The sequence below is a fragment of the Neofelis nebulosa genome, chromosome 8 (genome assembly GCF_028018385.1).
Source record: "Neofelis nebulosa isolate mNeoNeb1 chromosome 8, mNeoNeb1.pri, whole genome shotgun sequence".
NCBI classification, from domain to species: domain Eukaryota; kingdom Metazoa; phylum Chordata; class Mammalia; order Carnivora; family Felidae; genus Neofelis; species Neofelis nebulosa.
This window is the reverse complement of record NC_080789.1, coordinates 57,282,938-57,308,457: the sequence shown is the minus strand read 5'-3', so window position 1 is coordinate 57,308,457 and position 25,520 is coordinate 57,282,938. Positions and strand designations below refer to the sequence as shown.

General features: G+C 41.0%; 1 protein-coding gene across 3 annotated transcripts in view; it reads right to left on the bottom strand.

The window, feature by feature from the left end:
• Nucleotides 1–24,086, bottom strand: part of LRIG3 (leucine rich repeats and immunoglobulin like domains 3) — a 52,912-nt gene extending 28,826 nt beyond the window's left edge. For 2 of the 3 annotated variants that reach the window (XM_058742183.1, XM_058742184.1), the window contains exons 1-3: nt 23,585–24,086; nt 17,923–17,994; nt 17,633–17,707 (exon numbers count right to left, since the gene is read on the bottom strand). In XM_058742183.1, coding sequence (XP_058598166.1) covers nt 17,633–17,707; nt 17,923–17,994; nt 23,585–23,829 — 392 coding nt within the window. In that variant the 5' untranslated portion in view covers nt 23,830–24,086. Of the gene's footprint in view, nt 1–927; nt 1,056–17,632; nt 17,708–17,922; nt 17,995–23,584 lie in introns of those variants that run through there. The other variant, XM_058742185.1, reaches the window with a different exon arrangement.
• Between the last annotated feature and the right edge of the window lie 1,434 nt (nt 24,087–25,520).

Here is a 25,520-nt window from a genome sequence, read left to right as displayed (position 1 = left end):
TACATGTATTTATAATACATGTTAAAAATGAAAAAAAGAAATAGGGGTCAAAAACCCATTTTCACTACATATGAAACCACCTGTTTTGATCCCCAAGTGTGAATTCAACTTAATAATCTTTTTTATTTTGAGAGAGACAGAGACAGTGTGAGTGGGGGAGGGGCAGAGGGGGGTGGGGAGAGAGAGAATCCCAAGCAGGCTCCACACTGCAAGAACAGAGCCCGATGCAGGGCTGGAACTCAAAAACCATGAGACCATGACCTGACCTGAAACCAAGAGACAGACGCTTAACCAATTGAGTGACCTGGGTGACCGATGTGTGAATTCCATTTAGTCCTTTATGTAAACAGAGATTTCAGGGTGAACCCGCTAATGTTAAATGTCAAAGATACTTACTGAACAATTATCTGAATCTCAAACAATTTAATTACATATAAAAAAATTTAATTTCTAAAATTTAACAATTTTCTCTACCTCTCTTGTGAGGCAGAGTTTTCATAAGAGAGTTTCATATGCCAGACCACTGTTAGAGTTCAGCTGTGAGTTTGAGTTTCCCCTTACCTTGGGACTTACTTGTGAGTAGAGAGGCTAACTCATCTTTGGTTCCCCAGAACTTAGGATTAAATGAATGGGTTTGAGACCTAGAGTGACCAGTGCTTCACCTAGAAATTCTAGATCAAGCTTCAGATTGGCTGGTAAGGATTTATCTCAACTATGGTTCAAGACACATAAGTACATCAGAAAATACTATGACCATTACAGCTACCAGCCAAAAAAAGTAAAACTGCCATTCCATATGCTAACCAACCTGTTAAAAGTAGGATCTCCTTGACACAGTAATTGAAATCACAGTTCCCTAGCAAGATTTTGATTCTCTTCCTGGCTCTCTTTTGATTTACTACACTTTGTGGACCTTGATTTTCTCACCTGTTAATCAAGAGGACATTGAATGGAACGATTTCATCCATGTCTAAGAGGCTGTGATTCTGGATTTGGATGATGAACTCTGCAGAAGATCAGATTTGCCACGAAGGCTTCACAGAACCATTATTAGAAAATGAAGCCTTACAGAATCCGGCCTCGCTCTGGAGGGATTTCACCTCCTTCCTCTGCGGGGGAGTCTCACTGCCTGGCTGCCCAGTCTTCATCCTTGGTTTACTTGTTCATTTTCCTGGGGCATATCCTCCACCAGCTTTACAAGAAACCATGCACAGAGGTGCTTCCCTCAGCCCCCATGTTTGGAGATGACTTAACAGGATTGATAGTTTAGGTGTACACAGAATTTAGAAGTCATTCTCCCTTGGGATTTTGAAGACATTGTTTTACTCTATATCCACAGCACTCATGCAAGTACTCAGAGGAGCTGGAGGCCATTCTGATTCTCTGTCCCAGGGTTTCTCAAACTTTGGCAGGCATCAGAACTGGGGGGTGGGGGTGGGGGTGGGGGCATGGCTTCTCTTCCAGCAGGTCTAGGTGGGACCTGAGAATCTGCATTTCTACCAAGTTGATGCTGATGCTGCTGGCAGCACACTAGAAGAGCCACTGTCAACCCTTACAGGTGACCTGTTCTGTGTTTTCTCCCCTCCTCTCAGAGTTTCTTTACTCCTGGCATACTGAAACTGCACAGTAATGTCTCTAGCATAGGTCTTTTTTCAATTGCTGGCGCTCAGTAGGGCCTTTCAACCTAGAAATGTGTGTTTCTCAGTTCTGGGAAATGTTTTTGTATCTCTGATAATTTCATCCCTTCTATGTCCACAGATGTCTCTGTGGAATTCCGATTAGACAGGTTTTAGATTTCGGTCTGATATTCCTATTTTCTCATTTTTTCCTCTCCCATTTTCCATCCTTTGTCTTTTGGTTCTTCCTTTTGAGAGAGTTTTCAGCTTTCTTCCAATACTTCTATTGCCTTTTTAAAGTGTCTGTTTTATTTTTAATTTCTAAGACCTCCTCCTTATTGTCCCAATATTCTTTATTGTCATGTACTAATTATTTACCATTCTTTACTTATTTTGTGGATGTTAACACCTCTTTTCTTTCCACACATATTAGGTTGTTTTGAGATTCCCTTTTCCTTCCACTGTCTCTGGCTCTCTTTTTCCATTTATTTCAAACACTGATTTTATTATTAGAAACTTCTACAAAAGTCTGGCAACCACCGGGCTATCCATTTATATTTAACAAAAAAACACTCAAAAGCTTACTGAGGGTGGGGCACCCGAGTGGCTCAATCGGTTAAGCAAAGGACTCTTGATTTCAGTTCGGGTCATGATCTCATGATTTGTGAGATTAAGCCCCACACTGGGCTACATGCTGACAGTGTGCACAGCCTGGTTCTGATCTTCTTTCTCCTTCCCTCTCTCTCTCTGCTTGGTCTCCCTCAAAACAAACAAAAAACCAAACCAAAACAAAACAACAAAAACAACTTACTGAGGGCTGTGTGTGGAACAGACTTGTTGCCTGGTGAGTCCCAGCCACAGGTGGCAGGCAGAGTGGCGACCTATTTCATGATGGGATCTCTTACATGTCTTACTGCTCCGATCCTCCAACCTCCAGTCTGGTAAGTCTAAGCATGATTGCTAGCCTCTGGAAGGGCTAACAGGTACATAAGCTGAGGTGAGGCAGTGTCCTCCTCAGTGTTCAGATTAGATTTAATTGCCCTGATGCTGCCCTGAATCCCCACTTCTTCTCTGCCCAGTAGGTCTTGCCTCTTAAATTCTAGAGACTCACTGTTTCAACTCTCCAGAGGGTAACTTCCGGTTCTGTCCATGTCAATCACCGGGCTTTGAGTTTGGAGGAGGAAGCTGGAGGTCTCACTCCTTCTTATAAGAGTTTTAGCCTTTCCCCCATTTTCAGTCCTCCTCTGCACCCAAACCCTTATAGTCTTTGAATTTCTGAATTCAGAATGGTTCTTCAGAAAAGAAGTCTGCTGCTTTTGGACTCCACTCCATTTTCTCAAAGTCAGTTACAATTTGTCCATTTGCGTGCAAAATTTTTATGACATCTCTCATGTGGACGGTCTCCTTTCCTGTTTTATCTTTGTTCCTATCTGTGTGCATTTTCTTTTTAGACCTTTACTTCCCTTTTAAGGGAGTTTTAAGGTGCAGGGTGAAATGAATTCATTTAGTCCACCATGCTTGATAGGAAGTCTTCAACAGAACTCTTAATGAAGAAAAATGGATTTTCTCTAAAAACCCCAAAATAAATCACAAAACCTTCCGTCAAAAAAGCTACTGTAATTTTTTGCTGGAAAAAAATCATCCAACTTAGATTTGTATATTTTAATGAAAAGTTAGCCTATATAAAGGATTTTCATTTAAGATGATGCTACAAAGCAGAAAACACATTATTTTGAACCTCAAATTAACAAACAGTTCTCATACAGAAAATTAATTCTGTACAAAAACATCAGGCTAAATTAATGTTATTTTATTTACTGATATGGTTCACAGACGAATGGACTAAGAACATCTCAGGCACCAAATATCTTGATTTAACCAAGTATTTAAACTGTCCTTGTGGGGCACGGCACCTGATTGGCTCCTTCGGCAGAGCATGTGACTCTTGATCTTGGGGTCATGAGTTTGAGCCCCATGTTCAGTCTAGAGTTTACTTAAATAATTTAAAAATAAACAAACTGTCCTTGTGAATAAGACACAGAAAATGTGGTGATGATGATCATACAGGCAATTGAGCTCACATCCCTTAACTTTTGTTCACTGACATGAACCTTTAAAGGAAGCTGCTAGATACAAAATCAATGTACCTAAATCTGGTGGATTTCTATACACTAATAATGAAGGAGCAGAAAGAGAAATTCAGAGAACAATCCCATTTACAAATGCACCAAAAATAATAAAATAGAGGGGCGCCTGGGTGGCGCAGTCGGTTAAGCGTCCGACTTCAGCCAGGTCACGATCTCGCGGTCCGTGAGTTCGAGCCCCGCGTCAGGCTCTGGGCTGATGGCTCAGAGCCTGGAGCCTGTTTCCGATTCTGTGTCTCCCTCTCTCTGGCCCTCCCCCATTCATGCTATGTCTCTCTCTGTCCCAAAAAAAAAAAAAAAAAAAAAAAAAAAAAAAAAAAATAGTTAGGAATAAACTTAACCAAAGAGGTGAAAGAGCTATACTCTGAAAACAATAGAACACTGATGAAAGCAACTGGAGACAACTCAAAGAAATGTAAAAACATTCCATGCTCATGGACTGGAAAAACAAATATTGTTAAAATATCTATACTACTGAAAGCAATCCATAGGTTTAATACAAACCCTATCAAAACACCAACAGCATGTTTCATAGAACTAGAACAAAGAATCCTAAAATTTGTATGGAACCCCAAACTGCCAAAGCAATCTTAAAAAAGAAAAACAAAACTGGGGGATCACAAGCCCAGAATTCAAAATATACTACAAAGCTATAGTAATAAAAACAATATAGTACTGGCCGCAAAAAAACACACAAAGATCAGTCAAAGAAAAGAAAGCCCAGAAATAGGGGTGCCTGGGTGGCGCAGTCGGTTGGGCGTCCGACTTCAGCCAGGTCACGATCTTGCAGTCCGTGAGTTCGAGCCCCGCATCAGGCTCTGGGCTGATGGCTCAGAGCCTGGAGCCTGTTTCCGATTCTGTGTCTCCCTCTCTCTCTGCCCCTCCCCCGTTCATGCTCTGTCTCTCTCTGTCCCAAAAATAAATAAATGTTGAAAAAAAAAAAAAATTTAAAAAAAAAAAAAAGAAAGCCCAGAAATAAAATCCCAATTATATGGTCAACTGATCTTTAACAAGTATATGCAATGGGGAAAAGACAGTCTCTTCAACAAATGGTGTTGGGAAAACTGGACAGCTACATGCAAAACAAGGAAACTGGACCACATTCTTACACCATACAAAAAATAAGTTCAAAATGTAATAAAGACCTAAATGTGACGTCTGAAACCATAAAAATTCTAGAAGAGAGCACAGGAAGTTATTTCTCTGACACTGCCTGTAACAACACCTTCTAGATATGCCTTCTGAGGCATGGGAAGCAATAGCAAAAATAAACTTATTGGATCTACATCAAAGTAAAAACCTTCTACACAGGGAAGGAAACAATCAACAAAACTAAAAGACAACCTACCAAATGGGAGAAGATATTTGCGAATGACATATCTTGTAAAGGGTTAGTATCTAAAATACATTAACAACTTCTACAGTTCAACGCCTAAAACCTAAATAATCCAATTAAAAATGGGCAGAAGGCATGAACAGACATTTCTTGAAGGAGACATCCAGATGGCCAGCACACATGAAAAGATGCCCAACATCACTCATTATCAGGGAAATGCAAATCAAAACCACAAGGGAGATATCACCTCACACCTGGCTAAAAGCAAAAACATGAGAAACGAAAAGAAAAGTGTTGGCGAGGATGTGGAGAAAAAGAAACCCTCTTATACTGTTGGTGGGAATGCAAACCGGTGCAGTTACTCTGGAAAACTGTATGGAGGTTCTTAAAAAGTTAAAAATAGAACTACCCTACGATCCAATAATTAATTGTGCTACTGAACGTTTACCCAAAGAATATGAAAACACCCCTATGTTTATTGCAGTAGTATTTACAATAGCCAAATTAAGGAAGCAGTTCAGGGTCCACTGATAGAGGAATGGATAAAAAGAGCTGACACACATATACACACAATGGAATATTACCCCACTATACATAAGAATGAAATACTGCCATTCGCAATGAATGACATGGATGGAGCTAGAGAGTGTAATGCTAAGCAATATAAGCCAATCAGAGAAAGAAAAATACCTCATGATTTCACTCATATGTAGTATTTAAGAAGTAAAACAAATAGGGGAAAAAAGAGAGACAAACCAAAAACACTCTTTAGAGTACAAATTGATGGTCACCAGAGGGGAGATGGGTGAGGGGTTGGGTGAAATAGGTCATGGGAATTATGAGTACAGTTAACTTGATGAGAACTGCGGAATACATGGAACTGCTGAATCACTGTATTATACACCTGAAGCTAATATAACACTGTACTTAACTACAATGGAATCAAAATTAACAACGAAAAAGGGAAGCTGCCAGTGGCTGCAATTGGGTCTGTGGCCCTTGTGCTCTCAACATTCGTATGAGCATGGACAGAGGTAGGAATGATCAAATGTGAATGTCCTAGAATTAAACGTATACCTCATCTATTAGATGAATCATGATCCCACAACTCTCAATGTACTAAAATGATGGTCTAGAAGCAATTAGAGAAATTAAGTTGGGATAAGTGTTTTGAATTTTTAATTAATCATTTTTAAAAGGCCTATGTGAAAGAAATTCTCATGAAAATGACAATAGACCTGGGGAGCTTGGATGACCACAACTCAATATGAGCCAAAAATACAACACAGTCCTTAAAAAGTCAACACAATTTTAAGCTTCATTAATGTCCAGTAATCTGGTCAATGGGCATGATCCCACCGTATTTTGTGTTGGACTTACCTCAAATATCTTGTCTGGGCACATTTTACACTGTCACGGTTAATGACGTATGAATAGGGCAACTTTAAGAATCTAGACCTGTACTGTCCTGGACAACAGCCACCGGCCATGTGTAGCTATTTAATTTTAAATTAAATAAAATTAAAAATGGAACTTTTCAGTATACTAGCCACATTTCAAGTGTTCAATATGCATGTGTCTAGTAGCTACCACAGGGGACAGCACAGATACAGAGCATTTCCATCAATGCAGAAAGGGCCACTGAATACCACTGGTCTAGACTCCATGTCATATAGGAAAGGATAATTGGAATTTGAGCCAGTAAAAGAGAAGGCTTTAAGAAAACCTTATGTTTTATGACCTGTAGGTATTATTATGCAGAAAATAGAACAAAGTTGTTTTTCCCACTACAGAGAACTAAGGCTATAGGTAAAGGTAGGGGAAGAGCTCAGCTTAACAAATCAAACATCCTAGTAACTACGACTATTCACAGGGAATGACTTGTCACCAAGAAGTGAGGCTTTGTCCCTGGAAGTGCTCAAAGGGAGGCTGGATAACCTCTTTTTCCAGAGATCTCTCCATAGAGAGAAATGTGTCTTCCCATTCTAAGTTACTAGGATTGCACGCAGATAGTCAAAACCAAGAAAAAATGGGTTGTAACCAGTTATACAATCTACTGAACTGTTTTTAATTCCCCTCATCCTTTAGTGGACACTTAAATGGGGATGATGGTGAGGAACTGAAAGCAAAAAAGACAGGAGGAGGAGAAAAAAAGAAGGATTTATACAACTGACTACTTTCCTGATTCTGCAAACATCTATTCATCTTTAAAGAGTACTGCCTCTATTCCTAGGCCAGTACCTTGTTCAGGATTACATGGCAATTAGTGACTAACTTCAAAAAGCGTCTTTTTTTTTTTTTTTTTCTAAAAAAAAAATGTTCGTTTTGATTCTATTCCAATGTTTGTTTTGGAATAAAAACATTTAAAATCGCTCATGCACAGTAAAACTGACCGTCCAAGAATACATACCATGTTTATCCTGTGTTGTAGGGTACCTGCAGCATGAACGTTACCTTAATATTTCATTTTGCCTTCAATCTCATTCTAGAGACTGGTCTATCTACTGGCTAAAGCTTCACAGGGAGGAAGGGAGACTCTCAGGCAGGTGATTTTACATTTATAATTGCCTCTCCTTTCATGTTTCGAATTTAGTACTTATGCAACTTTCAGCCAAGGGAAGAAGCAGTGGTACAGGTTAGAGCCCTGTTTCACTGTTTTGGTCTCTCTATCCAACTAGAGCCTTGAGCCTCTCATCTGTGGAAGATGGCAGCGATACTAAAATGAGGATGAGAAGGAGGAAAAGCAACTAGGCCAGGAGAGAGACATGTTCACTCTTGCCACCCCATCATGAAAAGCAACTGGCTGTGACTTTATTGTCTTGTCTGTCTTGGCAGCACAAGCCTCATTCAGCACAGAAACGTCTCTGGCAGAAGTCGCACTTGATACTTCAAAGCAGCAATCGAAATGGCTAGCATGAAGTTGAGGGGAGATGAGAAAATGCTGCAGGTTCAGGTAAACATCGGTAACACAGGAGTTTTGGGGGCAAGCTATGCTGGAAGGACAAGTTCAAGGGAGCGGCGAGTCATTTCTATGGGCTCCGAGTACCACCACTGAAGAAAGATGTCCACTGGGTCACTATATCAAATCTGAGACTGTTGTTACCTTGGAAAAAGCAAGTGTTAATAGTGAAAACAGTTCTAAGTGTATATGGAGAGGCGTGAACAGAAAGGTTAACTGAACAGTGTCTTCTACCATTAACTGTATACGATATTAATTAGGGCTATCCATTTGGTCATTCATTCAACAACCATGCACTGTCTACCAGGGGTCAGGCACTCACGCTAGAGTTATAATTGGGATGAAAACACACACGCTCTCAGCTTTTATGAAGTTCCTTTCCGGTGGGGAAAATGGACATTAAAAAAATCACACATACAGGGTGCCTGAGTGACTCAGTGGGTTGAGTGTCTGACTTCGGCTCAGGTCATGATCTCACGGTCTGTGAGTTCAAGCCCCGCGTCGGGCTCTGTGCTGACGGCTCAGAGCCCGGAGCCTGCTTTGGATTCTGTGTCTCCCTCTCTCTCTGCCCCTCCCCTGCTCATGCTCTGTCTCTGTCTCTCAAAAATAAATAAATGTAAAAAAAAAAAATCACAAATACACAACTGACAAATGTGACTGCAGGTATGACAGCATCATAGACACTGTAAATAAAGGTGATAGGAAAATGTGTCATGTGAAACCTAAGTCTGACTTAGCAAGAGTTAGGAAAAGGGTGAGTACTGTGGGCAGAGTGGAAAGTATCCAAAGGGAAGTGACGCAGAACAAGCTGGTACACTCCTAAAAGCAAGAGCTGAGTCTGGAGAGGGCTCAGCAGGAGAAGATTCAGATCGGGCAAGCGACTTGTAGGTCTTGTGAAAGATTCTGCTCTTGACCTAAGAGGAGTGGGGAATTCCTGAAGGGTTTAAAGAGCCACGGCATGATCACAAATGTTTCATATCTAAATTGAGAATTCAAACACCTAGCAAACCTGTATTGTGGGGACTGGTTTATGATTAATTGTAAAGATAAACGTAGAGTGTAACAAACACATCTTTGTGTACAATAAACTCTTTTATGTGCAAATCACATATAAACATTTAAAAATCCAATAAAAGAATACAACTTATCATATTAAGATGTTTATGTGTTTATTTTGTAAGACTTCAGCTTTATGAGCTTATTTCCATTAAACACAGTAACGTCTGGGTTATTTACACTGGTAAAGGCTATAGCCTTCAGATGCAATGTCCTTTAAATACAAAGACACTAGTCCATTCATCCACATCACTAGAGCAGACATTTAGGGATGAGTTCTTCAGTTAAGGTGGTCAAATTCTATGGGCTCATCTACACCCACAAACGGGTAAAGATGATATGGTTTATGTCCACTTAATCAGAACAAAGCTCCCAGATTCCCCAGAAACTTAAGATTCTAATTTTGGCTAAAGCTTCTCCCCATTTCCCTAATTAACATGACACATTGGTAACCTTCTTTCGATGCTGACTTACATAGGTTTGGTTTAAAAACAAACTATTTGAGCTTTACCACAGTTACACAGTTGCTTAGTTACATCATCACTTGAAATTACATCAATCATCGTATGTGAAAACGTATGTAATGCTTGCCTTCCTTTTATGCAGCTTTATCTGAGTTATAAACTATTCAAATATCAACACGCTTTAAAATCACAAATTGAGTTTGAGGAATTATTTAAATCAACTCTGTGCCATATAACCAAGCAATGGTCTCTTGAGTCACCATCTCCCAAGATGATTTTATTAGTCTGATTTTTGAAATGTAACAAAAAATGCATGCTTATGGATGAAATTCCCACTCAGTATGGTGTTGGCTTCTAGATATATATATATATATATATATATATATATATATATACACACACACACATACATATTCTGATATATATGTATTCTGATATATGTACATACATATCGTGATATATGTATTCTGATATGTATGTATATATATTGGTACATATATTCTGATGTGTATATATATATGTGTATACACATTCTGATATGTATATATATATATTTTGATATGTATATACATATATACATATCAGAATACTGCAAATCTGATTTTTAATTTTTTTTATTTTTGAGAAAGAGAGAGAGAGAGAGCGTACACAGGGGAAGGGCAGAAAGAGAAGGTGACACAATCCAAAGTAGACTCCAGACTCTGAGCTGTCAGCACAGAGGCCGATGTGGGACTCGAACTCACGGACCATGAGATCATGACCTGAGCTGAAGTCAATGCTTAACTGACTGAGCCACCCAGGTGCCCCTGCAGACCTGATTTCTAATCACTAGTTCAACTCCACCCTTTTCATCATACAGAAGTCAATGTTTATATGATGCCCACCCTGTGGTCAATTTCCTTTTGTGGGAAAGAGAGATGTGGCCCTAACAGACAGCAAGGGCCAGAGCACAGGATAGTTCTAAGGATGGATGGATAGCAGGTATTTGGCAAATCATAACTGTTAATGATCAACAGCACATTATTTATCTTCATGGCATTTGATTTTGAAAATGACCATGGTTTAGTGACTTGAAAAAAAGGAAAGAAGATTCTGCGCTTCAATGAAATGTAGTCACCTCATTCTCCTGATTAACAAAAACGTCATTTCCTCCTCCAAACCTGTAAAACACTTAGGTGCATCACTACCAACTTACCCATGTCTCCTTTCCTTCTGTGGACCTCACTCACCCTCACGTTCCACACACACTGAAACTACAGCTCTCTTCCGCACTGGGACAGCCCTAGGCATCTCTCCATCATTCAGGGCATCACCCTACTCGCAGCATGCCCTTATTGTCTGTCTTCCCCCGTTATTCCTTATTTAAAGTCCCTTGAGGGCAGAGGCCAAATCCCATTTTTCTTTGTTCCCTAGCACTGAGCACATAGGTGGTGTTGCTGGGCACCCCGAGCAGCTCAAAATCCACCTACAGACACACAAGCCCTCAGGGTAGAAATGCTGTTCAGTCATTACAACTGAGTTTTCACCAATTCTTTGAACTACTGGAAGAGAGCAAAAGTTTTCCACATAAACCACTCCAAATGCAAACGCAGAATTCTACCTCCCTCCCTCCCTCAACTATGTGGCCAGGATGTTTCTCAATCCTGCCTTCCCCCTGTGACCCTCTGGCTCCAGAATCCACTCTGGCCCTGCTGCAAGTGCTGCTGCTCGCACCTTTCAGAGCCGTCTCCTTCTGTTCACTCTGCCATTTGATCCTGCACCGGAACCACAGGAGATGGAGGGGCAGACATCTCACACCGTGTTTACAGATAAAGAAGAGGTGACGAAGTCGGCCTGAGGTCGGGCAAGTCACTGGTGTGAGACAAGACAACAACGTGTGCGCCCCATTCCCAGTTCAGGTCTCTCCACTGTTGTACAACGGCCCCATGGTCTCTCTCCGGACTCAGATATTTAACGAGCACCTCCTGCGTGCCAGATTCTGGGCTGGGCTGCTGAGGGACTAACAGCTCAGTAGGATATGAGTCCTACCCTGGAATGAGACATGTGACAAATGCCATTGGAGAATCTGAGGGAGTTTCAAAACTGAAGGGAAAAAGCCACCATTCTTCTCAGAATTCCATAATATCATGCAGGCCACACAAGCTGCCAGCATCCCCAGATGCCCAGGACTGTTCCTTGCAGCGGGTAAATCACATTAGACCTCAGGAAAGGGCGTAACCCCTGTACTTCCCCGCATCCCAGAGCATCCCCGGTACAGGAGGGCACGTGATGCGATGGGCCCCACGTCACACCACGTCAGGCTCTAATGTCAGCACACGAGGGGAAAACATCTATCAATAACACACCCTTGAAGATCCCTTTAAGAAAACAGCGAAGTGTTCTTATGCAGGCATATTCTCCCTCCCTGAGTACTATATGACCAGTTTTGCCTTAAGTGTTGGAACAGATCGATTATGTATTTTGTTATTGTTTCTTATTTTGAATTTTCAGTTCAGGACCTGATGAAGTAGTTCACATGTATGCTGGGCCCAAAACCTGAAGACCAAAGTCATCCCGGGTGGGCTGAGATATTCAAACTGAGAAAGGCAAATAATGAAGGGGGGCTTTTATTTCCCACACAGTTCCATCTCAAACACACTGCAGGGCATGCACTCACTGGCTAGGGCGGGGAGCTGAATCCTTTCACTACTTAAATTACTTCTCTTGTTCTTTCTTTTACTTATTACTATTGCTGTTGTTATAATTTATTATTATTTACCAAGCACGCAGAGTTGAAGACACATTAAGTAAAACATACATATGCTTGGTCTTCACTGTAAGTTTTTAGGCACTGGTATAGACTAAGTAACAGGAAATCCCCCTGAATAATGCTAAGTGCATGTGGCTTTCCATATATACTCCTTAATTTTTATACCTAATTAAGCACCGACTACATGCTACTCACCTGCCAAGTGCTGGGGAAACTAAGAGCAGGCCCACAGGCCCCAAAGTATACTACGGGAGAAAAGTATGAAAAAAATCATTTCATTACCATGTAGGAGTTGGACATACAAGGCGGGAGGGCCTGGATAGATTAGGGGAGGCTTAAGGAGATGACCCTGACCCCCAGGATGCTGCACATGACCCTTCCCTCACCTTCAGGCCATGATTCAAGCGTCATCTTCTCAGCAGACCTCTCCCTTCATCCCCATTTAAAGTGTCTGGGGTGGCTTTGGGCTCCTGGGTGGCTCAGTTGGTTGAGCATTCGACTTTGGCTCAGGTTCTCTGAGTTCTCATGTTCCCTGAGTTCAAGCCCCATGTCAGGCTCTATGCTGACAGCTCGGAGCCTGGAGCCTGCTTCGGATTCTCTCTCTCTCTCTCTCTCTCTCTCTCTCTCTCTCTCTCCCCCTCCCCCACTTGCACTCTCTCAAAAATAATAAACATTAAAGTAAAAAAATAAAATAAAATAAAACTGTAAACCCCCTCTTGCCACAAACCCCTATTACCTCAGCTCTTTTTTCTTCCTAGCCCTCACTACCTTCTGAGCACATTTTTTATTTTACTTTTTTGTCTTCTTCCGTGAGAAGGTCAGCTCTGTGAGGGCAGGAATTTTGTCTGTTTGGTCAAAACAGTAATCTCAACCTGAGACGGTACCCAGCACATAGCAGGATTTGGCAAATACTCAGTAGCCTTCCTTGAACATATTAAAGGGCATCCGCCAGGGCTCTTCTCTGTTCTTGCTTTCCCAGGAGATAAATGCCAGAACAGCATTTATCAAGAAACTGAAGTAATCTTTAAACAAAAAAAATTGTTACTTACTGTCCTCTTACTCCTCACTAGAAATGGAAACTTCACAGCAGTGACTTGTCTGTTTTGTTCACTGCTGTGTCCCCAGCACTTAAAACAGAGTCTGGCACTGTGTATTTATTCCATGAATTTCACTTGAGTGAATGATCATCATCATCACGATCACAGCTCATATTCACTGAGCACTCAGCATATGCCAGATGGTTCTGTCTGTATTCTCTTTTCAGATCCTCACAACCCTAGGAGGTGGGCACTGTTATGATTCTCATTTTGTAGATGAGGAAACATAGAGACTTGCCCAAGATCTCAAACCTAGTAGATGGAAGAACCAGCAAATAATTCCAACTTAAGCTTTGCTTTAATCACTGTTCTGCTGCTGTGACACAGTACTGGCATCACTCTTGGGCTAGTTCCCCCATCATCTGTCCCCTCTACACCACCCTCCGGCCACCTTCAGGACATCCTCCACACTAAAGACAAAATGACACCTTCAGATAGCGAAACTCATCACCTCATTCTGCCTTAAATCTCTCCACTGGATGTCCATTGGTAGAGTACACATTTTGAGGTCCCACCAGCAATGTTTATAATAACCACCCTTGAAGGATGACATTATCATTTCTAGAAAAATTATAGGCTATAAAGAACATGATGGGCTTGGGAGAAATGCTCTACCCTTGAGATAAGAAATAACAAGAAAAGGCTTATTTGATTATAACTGGATTCCATCAGCGGTTCCAGAAATACTTACTGAATATCTAATCAGAACCAACTAGGTAGATGTGTTAAAATGGATATTCCTGGGCCCCACCCAATCCCATTAATTCAGAATCTCTAGGGAGAGGGTCAGGAAATCGACATTTTTTAACAAGTACTCTGGGTATTCCTTTGACATTCAGGGACCTAAGTCTTTTCAACTCTAACACATAGGCAAGTACTTACATGTTGAGCAATGCTATATAAAACCACCAGTGTCAAGGCCAAGATCTAACCAACTTTATTTAATGACCAGTGAGAACTCTTTTGTTCAATAATGTTATGTATCAATAATGTTATATAATTCAACAAAAATGCTCTAACTCAAAACTGCCCGAACTCAAGCCATAATTTTTACAGATGTCCAATGTTTGAGTGGCTCATGCTGCCTCACAGGAGGTCAGAACTACCATGTCTGGTGAAATTAACTTATTTATGCCAGGTCAACAGTTTTATTTTTTTAAGTTTGTTTATTTTGAAAGGGAGAGGGAGAGGAGAGGAGGGGAGAGGAGAGGAGGGGAGAGGAGAGGAGGGGAGAGGAGAGGAGAGGAGAGGAGAGGAGAGGAGAGGAGAGGAGAGGAGAGAAGGAGGGAGAGAGAGAGAGAGCATAAGCAGAGGAGGGGCAGAGAGAGAAAGAGGGAGAGAATCCCAAGCAGGCTTCACGCTATCAGCACAAAGCTGACATGGGACTCCATCTCATGAACTATGAGATCATGACCTGAGCTGAAACCAAGAGTCGGGCACTTAACTGAGCCACCAAGGTGCCTTATCAGGGCAACAGTTTTAATGTATGTTCATTCCAAACATTATTGCATTTCTTCCCTTAACGTATAGCATCCTGCCATGGCTACAAAATAGAAAAAAAGAAAAAAAAATCACACAAACCATGTGCTGCCTCTAGCATGTCAAATGACTTCTGTGCTCTGGGTGGGATTCAAAGAAAAGCAAGTCTATTAAGGTCTTTTACATTCTGACAGACCCCTAAAAAGGTTAGAGATGAACTTTGTTAAGGAAAAGTTCAATGCTCATCCAACCACCATCCCAAAGACCCTGGTATTTTACCAGGCTTCCCTGACATTATCAGAAGTGGTCCCTAAACGAATTCATCTCTGGACCTGGGATGCCGTTTGCTCCTGGCTCCTGAAGATGAGAGAAGGTGAAGGTCTCACCAGATGCTCTTCTCTGCCTCCAGCTAGGAAGGGTCCCCACTGCACAGAGCAGCAAAGATATGGAGAACCAACCTTAAATCTTTTTGTTCAAGACTCCCAACTGATTTTTCCTTTCCTTTAATATGTTTCCAAATGATTTAACTTGCACAAATGACCCCCAAAAACCTATTTTCCTCCACAAATGTTATGAAAAAACAAAAACCAAACACCTTGATCAAAAAGAAGTCAAACAGTCCTGAGACCTACTTTGATAGACATGGTGCTTAACTGTGGTGCCATGGCAAGCTTCTAATCTAAGCCATGGGATGTGGTTGAACAATCTCTTTTGAAATTTCAGAAATTTAAGTACTGACCTAATGTTCAAGTACTTCTATATAAAAGAAAATGCTCTGTCCTATACAACACAAGACAGAAATTAACAGTGCTTCAGAAACAATGACCGTGTACTGCAATATCGAAAGAGGACTACAGGAGAAAACAACACATTTGTAAAAGAAAACAGCCAGAGAAATACATTTTTCAACATATTTTATAGGCATGAAAACAATTTTTCACTACCTATATTGAATTAGCAGCCCCATCACATAAATAATCCTTTGCGGATGCTATGTAATCTAGGTAATAAATAGGATCTCTCATTACATAAAAATGAACAAAATAATCCCCGGTAAGACATGCTGCAACACATTAACGGGAAAGAAAGTGAGAGTCTTCAAGTTCAGTAAAAGATTATTCAGCGCTCACTAAAGTAAAACACAAATGAAAACAGGGAGGACGGTTCAAATTTCGAAGGCTTCTGTCTTTCCAGAGTTCTTTTTCAGTTTTCAAATTATAAAGGAAAGCTTGAAGTGTAATTAAAATCACCTAGGTTGTTTATTTCCAATAGAAGTTTCTAATTTCCTTACAAGTTCTTACGATTTCAACTCTATACCAAGTCAAAGAGAAGACTGTTTTCCCCACCCCACCCAGATTCTAAAACTCCACGGTGGACCCTCTCAACCATGAAGCACCCAATGACCCTCAACTCAAGACTCTCTTGAACATGCTGACAGAACCTGCCAATACACAGGACAAGAACAGCAGGGGGAAGAGGCATTCCCTGGGATTTAGAAAGGCTCCACTGGTCCAATGCAAATAGCTAAAGCTGTTTAAGATACCAAAACCAGTACTCCATTTTGACACCAAATTCTTAAGCAATTATGAAAGACAAAGAAAACAGGTATTAATGCTAGCATAAAAATGTTTCTTAAATTCAGTGTTTATTTGTCAAATACCAACTCCTTTTTCTTTCATTCCTTTCTGTTTCTGATCTTTGGCAAAACCACATCAGTATCAAATGTCACTTAGTTCTTATTCAAACAGAGGAAAGCAGACACAGCGGCTGCACTCGTGACTTAGGTGACCTGGGCCCTCAGTAAAACCCAACCTCTATAAATCACCAGATGTAAGCAATTGGGTAGTGATCACTTTAATTAATTGAACAGCTTTCCTGAAATTTACTGTATAATTTCAACCCTCACAACACCTTTCCTAGAAGCAAGCAACGTTTTTTCTTAAGTTGTATTAGGAAGGAAAACATTTTAAGCTCAATGGCTTAAATATATTTTTAAATTATTCAAGATCATGGTGGCAAGCTACTTAAATTTTAGAAATTTAATGTTGCACATCCTACATGCTACCCTTAGGTGCCGAAAGTCAAAATTATGCCAGAACCTCTCCAAAGCATGAGTATAAACATGTTATTTGTCCTAAAAATACAGGAAATTTAGCACAATTTTAATTTTATTTGAAAACTCATCTTCGCAAAGTAACATGCAGTGGTGTTTATAACTTCAATCACGTACTTAATTTTAACTGTATAAAGCTGATATTTTGATTTATTGTCTCTGAACCTCGATTTCTACTACAGGTACCACACTTAAAAGAGAATACTTCAGTGTCTTATTACCAACTCCCACTTCTCACAAAACAACTCCAATCACCCTCCACTAGGAACTATGTAATACCTAACCCACGGATCCCATGCCGACCACTGAGCAATAACCAGAATTAGTCCTAGTCTACAGGACATCATCCAACACCTGTCTCTATGAGGTGAAAGCAGCTCCTCTGAATCTTGGAGACCAGTTCAGCAATGACAGCAACACATAAAGTGTGTTGTTACAATGGTATTTCAAATTTGGGAGAGAACGGCTGGAAAACAAGTCAACCAATTTAAAAAATGCTTCTACGTTATCTATAGAAACATTCGTATTTTGCTTGTAAGACCTTTACTCTAGCCCATGCGGAACTGCTACTACCCATGGTCCTTGCAAACATACACACAAAATCCTAACGTTCACTTACAAGGAGAGAAGTGTAATATTTGCTGAGACTGGTCCTAGATTTGGAATGGTCTCCAATTCATTGTTGTTCAGTTTCCTTTAGGTGCCAAAAAAAAAAAAGGGGGGGGGGGAAGAAAAAAAGACAAAAAGAATGCTGATTAGATAATCTGTAATTCACAGAGGTAAAAACTTTATAAAATTAAAGATACCTCCCAAATTAAAGTTTTTAATAATTTACTGTTATCTAAATGTTCTTTACAGTTAAGTGGTATATTTTATTCAACCTCAAATAGAAAGTAAAATAAGACTCACACTTCTCGAAGGCTCTGAAGGTGGCTCATGGAATTTGCCTTGATTAAAGACAATCTGTTGTGACTCAAGTCCCTGTGAGAAAACAAAAATAAAGTTATAGGTAGTTTCAAAAACAAATCACTAACGGTCTTTAACAAAGTGCAAGACAGTTATGAAATATCTCTATCAACACTAGTGACAACATAAGAAATAACTGGTTCATCCTTTCCCCAAACTAGATGGTAACCAAACTGCCAAAATCAAAAATACAAATTCTGAGGACAAAATTAGTTTAGGAGGCTGGCAGATTCAAGTGCTTTGAGCCTACAAATTTTTAGGAGATGTTTTTTGGCACAAGGTGAACAGATCTTTTGTGAACTGGTTGTTTTGCTTCACCCTCCCCATCCCCTACCATCTCCTCGCTTCCAACCTGATATGATGAAGTCATGGCCTATGAAAAGTGGCTAATTAGGCAGGCTGCTGAAACTCAAATCTCTAAAGAAACCTTTTTATTATTATCATAAAATTAAGCATCAGTGTCTTTATTACAGTCAAACAAAATAGAAATTGCTTTTTATACATATTTGTTTCTCTGGGTTTAGGCACCAAATTATTTCAAGTACCATTTTGTGTGTGTGTGTGTGTGTGTGTCTGTGTGTGAGAGAGTAGGAAGCCACCTGAATTCTACTTCCCTGAATTTCCCAAATCTCAGTATCTGATAATGTAATGTGTAATTTAAACCACATAAACCACCTACAAAGTAGGCTGTATAGAAACCTATGATCAGATTTTTTTCAATCATTAAATACATCTGCTTCTTACTCAAAGACTTAACCTGAGTAACAATTTCCATAAGACAGCATTATTTTTAAGAAAGCAAAACAAAACTTCTACTTATACAATATTCTAGGCCAGGACATCATCTGAGCATTTAAGATTCAAGAATTTTAAAGAAACCCAGTAAATATTTGATGACATTCCCTTTATGTGTTAATAAACTGAATGTGCGCCTTCCACGTGGTATAATGAAAACGAAATAGTTGGAACAGCCATTGAAAATCAGGCTTACAAGCAGTATGGCTTAAAGCTCTCCCACTGAAGGAAGCTTACCAACCCTTACCAAATTAATTCTTTCAGTGTTTAAAAATGAAGACTTGTAACTAACCCAAGTTTTAGGTAACCAAACTTGACTGGAGAAAAGCATGAACCAAAAATAAAGGGCCGAAGAATCACATCCAGAAAAACACAGTGTAACTTGGTGCACATCTATTAAGCTAACAATTAGAAACCAGCAATCCTTTCAAGTCTTTGAATTTTTATTTTGAGAATAAACCTGGATTTCTCTATTTCACCTAAATAGAAAAAAAAAAAATCTGCAAAGGTTTTATTTGAAACATGTTTGCTTAAAGACCTACCAGACAGTAACAGACATGAGTAGATTTGTTCTGGTAGAGTTATAACATGAAAAAAAAATCTGGCACAGTCTTTAAACTATAAAAATCCTGCAATTACAACCACTGCTGTGCATGCTCACCACGCTGGAGCCAGACACTTTCCCTCACGGCCCAGCTCACGTCCGTCTGGAGTTCATCAAGGAACCCGTGGGCCCAACAACTCACGTTAGGATTCAAACAAAACCTGTGTGCTTTTAGCACCACAGACAGTCATGGATTTCCCACAGGGTTTCAAAAACAACCAGCGAAAAGAGTCCTTCACCTGGGAGGTAGCCTGAATCAACAGAGAGTCTCATTTGGATCCACTTAACTAAAGAACATTGAACCAGCATAAAACTGCATCCCTGATTGTTTCAATTTTTAAAAGGAAAAGGGGAGCCAATCTGGCATTGCCATTTAATACAGGTGGTTTTCTTTTTAATTAGAAAAAACTAAAACCACACTCTTCGCTTCGTTTTAAACATTATTTCATAGGGCAATCCTGTGAGAAAAGAGAGCGAGTGTTGAGCTTTTTTTCAACCAGTAATGGGATGAGATCTCCAACAAAAGACCTTTAAAATGAGAAACTGCCTTCCAAGAACTATGCACATGCTGGGGACCACTCATTTCTGATCCAGAAGCGGGAACTGGCAACCTTAAATATTTCAGTTATTGCAACACACTTCCATTCCTGAGTTTTGTGTACTATTAAAACCACATTATATGTGGGAGGAAAAAAAAAATCACCTCTTAAGTGACTTTTACTACTAAATACTTAAAGCCATGAATCTTTGAATGCATCTAAATTTAGATTTAATACAGTTTATGTTTCAGAAATGATTACTTTCCAGTTAAAGGATGTCACATTTTCCTCAGTCTTCCCTATATTGTTTTTATGGCTAAACCACATTAAAAACAAACACAAGTCATACAATGTCGATATTTTCTTAAACCCGCAAGAACATTCAGGGAGAAAAGCAGATTCTTCATTTTTAGGGTTCCATTAATGAACACCTTCCCCAGGAAACCTTACTAAAAAACTCTGTAGAGTGAGGTTAATAAATGTGAAAAGTGGTGAGGCAAGGAGGTGTGAACTATTTACCTAGAACTCAGCCGGCCAAATGCTTGAAAATTAAACGCTACATGGTAGAGAAAAGTCTTCCTGCACGTTAGCAAGCAAATAAATATACATGAAAATAATTCATTTACAACATTTGGTTCCGGCCATCATTTTGTTGCTTTTAGCATTTGGAAATCTGACTTCCAAGTCAAATTTTAAAATGCAAATCCAGCTCAGCTTCTTAATCAATCCCACTGGGGCCTGCAGAGCTGCAAATTCAGCAGAAATCTGGAAAGCTGAAAAACAAAAAGCCAGGCTGTAGCTGTTTTAAGACACTGATCCAAAGTGACTCATAAATCAGCCTGCTATGTTCAAGTTTTAGTCTGGAAAATACAGAAAAACAGCTGTGAAAACCATAAGGCCCATCACCCCCACTCCAGCCCCAATTCTGGTACCGAGCAGACGATTTCTAACAGGAGAACACTAAAGCCACACCAGCAGAAAGTACCTTTTGGACTTTCGCCTCAGCCCAGCTAACTCAAACATCTCTGTGTGATAAGATAATTCTGAAACTCCATTGAGATTTTAATACGTTTAGCTCTCACTGGCAATTGAGCAACTTCTCTCTCTTTTGGCTAAAGTAACATATTCCAACAAGCACTCCTCTTTGGGTTCAGAACTCTGTAAGTGCAAACTCAAAAGATGTAAACTCAAGTCTGCCTTTAAAGGCAGTTTGTAAGCAAAGACTTCCAGTAGTTACTGTTTTAAAAGCCACTTTCAGTAAAGTACAAGTTACTTTTGGAAAAGAGAACTACAGTATTATTATTTTACAGCTCAAACTATTCAATTTTTCACACACGAGATTCTTAAGGCAATACATTAACCGAATAAAGTGAACAAAGTACATACGCACGTACATTGGATTTTAACTCGCAAATTCAACAAAAGACACAAAACACAAAGTTTTCCTGAATGGTGCTCTCATCAATTAGTCCTAAGGCAAATGTTTACTCTCTTAATTACCCGAGAAAAAGTTAAGATACGGGAAAGAATGATACGTACTCTTCTGTTTAGTTCTCAACTCTGAAACAGTCTACTTAAACGCTTTTATAATTGTGTAAAATTTAAGAAACGGTGATCTTATGCCTCCTGTTCCAAACACCAAGTAACAGGGAAGTAAAGCCCAATTCCACGTGTTTTTCTGCTCCTTTCAAAGGTGGAGTTAGGAGACCTCTAGAGCTTTAGGAACAAAAGAAACATTTATAATAAAGAATTTAGACCGCATGGCTTGGTGACAACTACAAAGCTGGTTAAAAGTCACACAAGTACAAGGATGACAGAACTGTCCAATGAGTGATCACAGTGGGGCTTCTGACAACAGACCTAGTGCTTATTTATACAAGTGGAACTTATTTTCACATATATTTAAGGAATGTGTACTTGTACTGAGACAATTTACTGCTGGCGGAAATGTAATTAAAGATTGTGCTAACCAAATAAACTGTAATTTGTTTTTAGTGTGCCACCAAATTATCTGCAAAACAAAATCCTAATTAGGTCAGCTACTTTTAAGACAACGTTTCAATAGATATCAAACCCCTTTTGGTTTAACTCAACTTCTAATCAAGACCAGTACAGTTATTTATTTTTTTTTAAGACATCCAAATTCACACCAAAAATATATATTGCACACTGGCATGACCCAAAAGACTACTTGGCAATGAGAAACTACTAATATAAGTTTGGCGAATGATTCAAGCATTTCTAAACACACTCCTGGAAGGACTATTCATTTTCTTTTTCTCATCTCTCTATTATTCATACATGTTCATCTCCAGTCATTCAAATGTTCAGTTCCATATGTTGTCAATAGAGCCATTCACATTTCATGAATAAGGCAGCATGACCTCCACAAGAAGCAATTGAACAGAATTAGCCACAACTAATTGAAAGTCTTCCTGCTTCGGGTTAAAGCCCTTATCTCCTTTCAATTGTAAAAAAAAAAAAAAAAAGACACTATTAAAACATCATAAGAGATTAAATCATCTAAACCTTTAATTCTACTTTTCTGTTAAAGTAAGGTTTATTAACACAAATAATGTGCTTTTGGGGCCAACAGTCTCACAATTCACAAATAAAGATTTTGATTAGCGCAATGATTTAAAAACACAATTTCTTAAACTACCAGACTAAACTTTCTACTACTATAACCAGGATGAAGGCAGAATTTGCGTTGCAATTCTGCTAGGCCCAAACCTAAGGATTAAGGATGGACTGTATTTCAACTTTTTTAGACAAGATAACTTTTTAATTTTTTTTGAGAAACACAAGTTTTGATTATTTACATTTTACACAAGTCCGCCAATTTTAACAAAAGACTGGGCCCTGGAGAGCCTAAGGAGAGGACATTTGGAAAGAATCAGCCTTTCCAACTAAACTACATTTTCTTCCTTGTTCTTCCACGCAGTTGGCAGTGATTTCAAGTTTTCAGACTTCACAGCTAGCTTCCAAAAACTTGCATAACAGCGTCCAGTCCTCTGTCCTAAACTGTTTGCTGAGAAGCTACAGAAATCACGCCCTTCGTTCTGAAAACGAGTTCCTTCCTTTCCGTATCTACTCATCAGTCTCGCCGACTTCTTACTGGAACCAGGATGCGTTACAATTTGGTGGAGGCTTTACGGAATTTCTTAATAAGCGAAATTAAGCACAGGGGAAGAACAAAAGGATGTCTACTACAGCTTGCATGGAACTCTGGCGAGGGGGACTTCTCAAATAAAGGCTCACTCAGTTACTGGTTAGGAACAGTATAGGAGGCCAGAACGAGTTAGAACTGTAGTTGAGCCACAGGATCACACACTCAGGGAGAACTGAGAACGCCGGTAACACGTAGGTTGCCACCTCTCCTGTCCCGCCCTCGCAGGGGAGCGCAGTGGAATCCCCTTGGCAGGCTCAAGGCTCAGGACCCAGGCTCTACCCTTTGGAGTTGTCAGCAGCTCCCTTCCCCCGCCCACCTGCAGCCAGGCACCGGGGTAGAGAGACTGAGGCCTCGACGGCTCCTTTTCCATCCCCACAGAGCGCCGCTCGAAGCCTGGGCCAAGAGCAACTGCCCCAGAAGGGCCAACTGAGCGCCGAGCCCCAGGCCCCTTGCGAATCTCGAGCGGCTCCCCCCAGTGCCCTCGAAAATACTTACAGCCGAGCGACCCACGGCGGGAGCGACTCGGGAAGGCGCGCCAGCCGCTGGCGACTGCAGTCCAGGAGGTCTCCGAGGCAGCGGCAGGGAGCGGGACACAGGCGCTCGGCGGCGACCCCAGAAGGCTGCCCGAGTGTCCCCGAACCGCCGCGACCGCTGCCCTCGGCCGGGCCCAGCCGCCCCAGCACCGCGCACAGCAGCAGTCCCAGCGCCACCGCCGGCGCACAGAGCCTCGGCGCGCCCATCGCACTCTTGCGGCCTCTAGCTCGGGCCGGCGCTCCGCAGCCGGCGCGCGCTCGGGGCCCGGCACAAACTTGCAGCTGAGAGTGGCCGCCCGCGCTCGGGGCCGCGTGTGCGCGCCCTGTCCGGCGCTCCACGGCAAACTCCTTTATTTTACGCCCCGCAGCGAATCCCTTTCATGCCCCGGAGCAGCGAGAGGAAAACCGGAGAGGACGGCCAGCTGCGACGGCGTTGCAGCCCCAGCAGCGTCGGCGCCCCGAAGACCCTCTCGCCCGCAAAGAAACTTTTTGCCTCCTCCCCGCCGCGGTGCGTGAAGTCCCGGCGCGGTGGAGTCGGGAGGCGGGGCGTGCGGAGCCGTCGAGCGCCCATTGGCCGGCCAGGCCCGGTCGCCCCGAGTCCACGTGACAACAACAGGGCTCCAGCCCCGGGCGGGAGCGCGGGAGAAAGTGGAGCTGAGATTGTAGGAAATTTGGAGTTAGAGTTTCCACCCTCTCCGGCCAGCAGTCTCCACTACGTCCTGGGAAACATATATCAAATGGAGTTGAAGAGAAAAAGGGAGTGTGCAAACAACTGAACACATCATTAGGCCAGCTCTCGGAGTTGGAGGTATTTTGGCAAACTTGAGAGGAGTAAAGTTAGTCCTGTTATCAGGAAAGTTTTCAATTCCAAATTAAAAAAAAAAAAATTAGAAATTATCCACAGATGAAACGATGGTTTCAGTAAAAATACGGTTCCTTTAACATTAATAATGGTTGATTTTTTCACACATGTCAGCTCTAAAGATAAAAATAATAAAATGTAAAAGTCATGGCATTGGAAATGGTATATGGCGTGGAAATAGCCAGCCTTAGTGCATTGGGTCGAGCTGGGGGGAAATTCTAGGAAATGACCTTCCAGTAAACTGTGATGGCAATCGTAGAGCGTATGCAATAGCTAGGAATAATAAAAATAGTCAACAGTCATTTCAAGGCAAAATGAAAACTAGGACCTTGGAGGAAGAGGTTAATATAGGCCCCATAGTCTACCTGGGCTTTGAGTGATGACAAATTCTGATTGAGAATGCTATCAGGCTAAAAGTACTGGTGTACCTGCTTAGCTAGGGTGTGTGGGGACGGGGGTTGGGGAGTGGGGTGGATTCAGGCATGTAGGACTTCCCCAGTGAAGTCTGTGTCCTGACTTACTCCTGCAGGTGGTTGGGGCCACAGGATGTTGGAAACCCCGGAGATAATCTGTGAACATCCTCCTCCTCTAGGTGAGGATATATACCCAGAGAAGGTAACTAATCTGTTTGTGGTGAAAAAAGGAAGCTTATTTGAAACTTCAACTTCTGCAGTCGTTGTTTCTTGCAGGTCATCTGCCAAAGCATTCCTTAGGGACCGCTTAAACTGTTCATTATTGAGGAGTGGACGTAGTTTGTCCAGTGGGGACTTTAACTCCAATTCCAGTGCTCTTTGATTTCTACTGCGGCAAACCACCTGTTAATAAGCACTCCCATTCTTGGGGGAGAGTAAAGACTCACTTTGAAGTTGAAGAACACTTTAGATATAATATCCCATCCTCTTCCTTTCACTACTGTTAGTGTCAACTCCACCACTTTTTTGGATGATGTACAATTAAGAAATATTTATAACGATGTCATCTCGGTTTTGAATGATCACTCTGCCTGCTTGGAGTGGTCACGAAACACCCCAGTCGT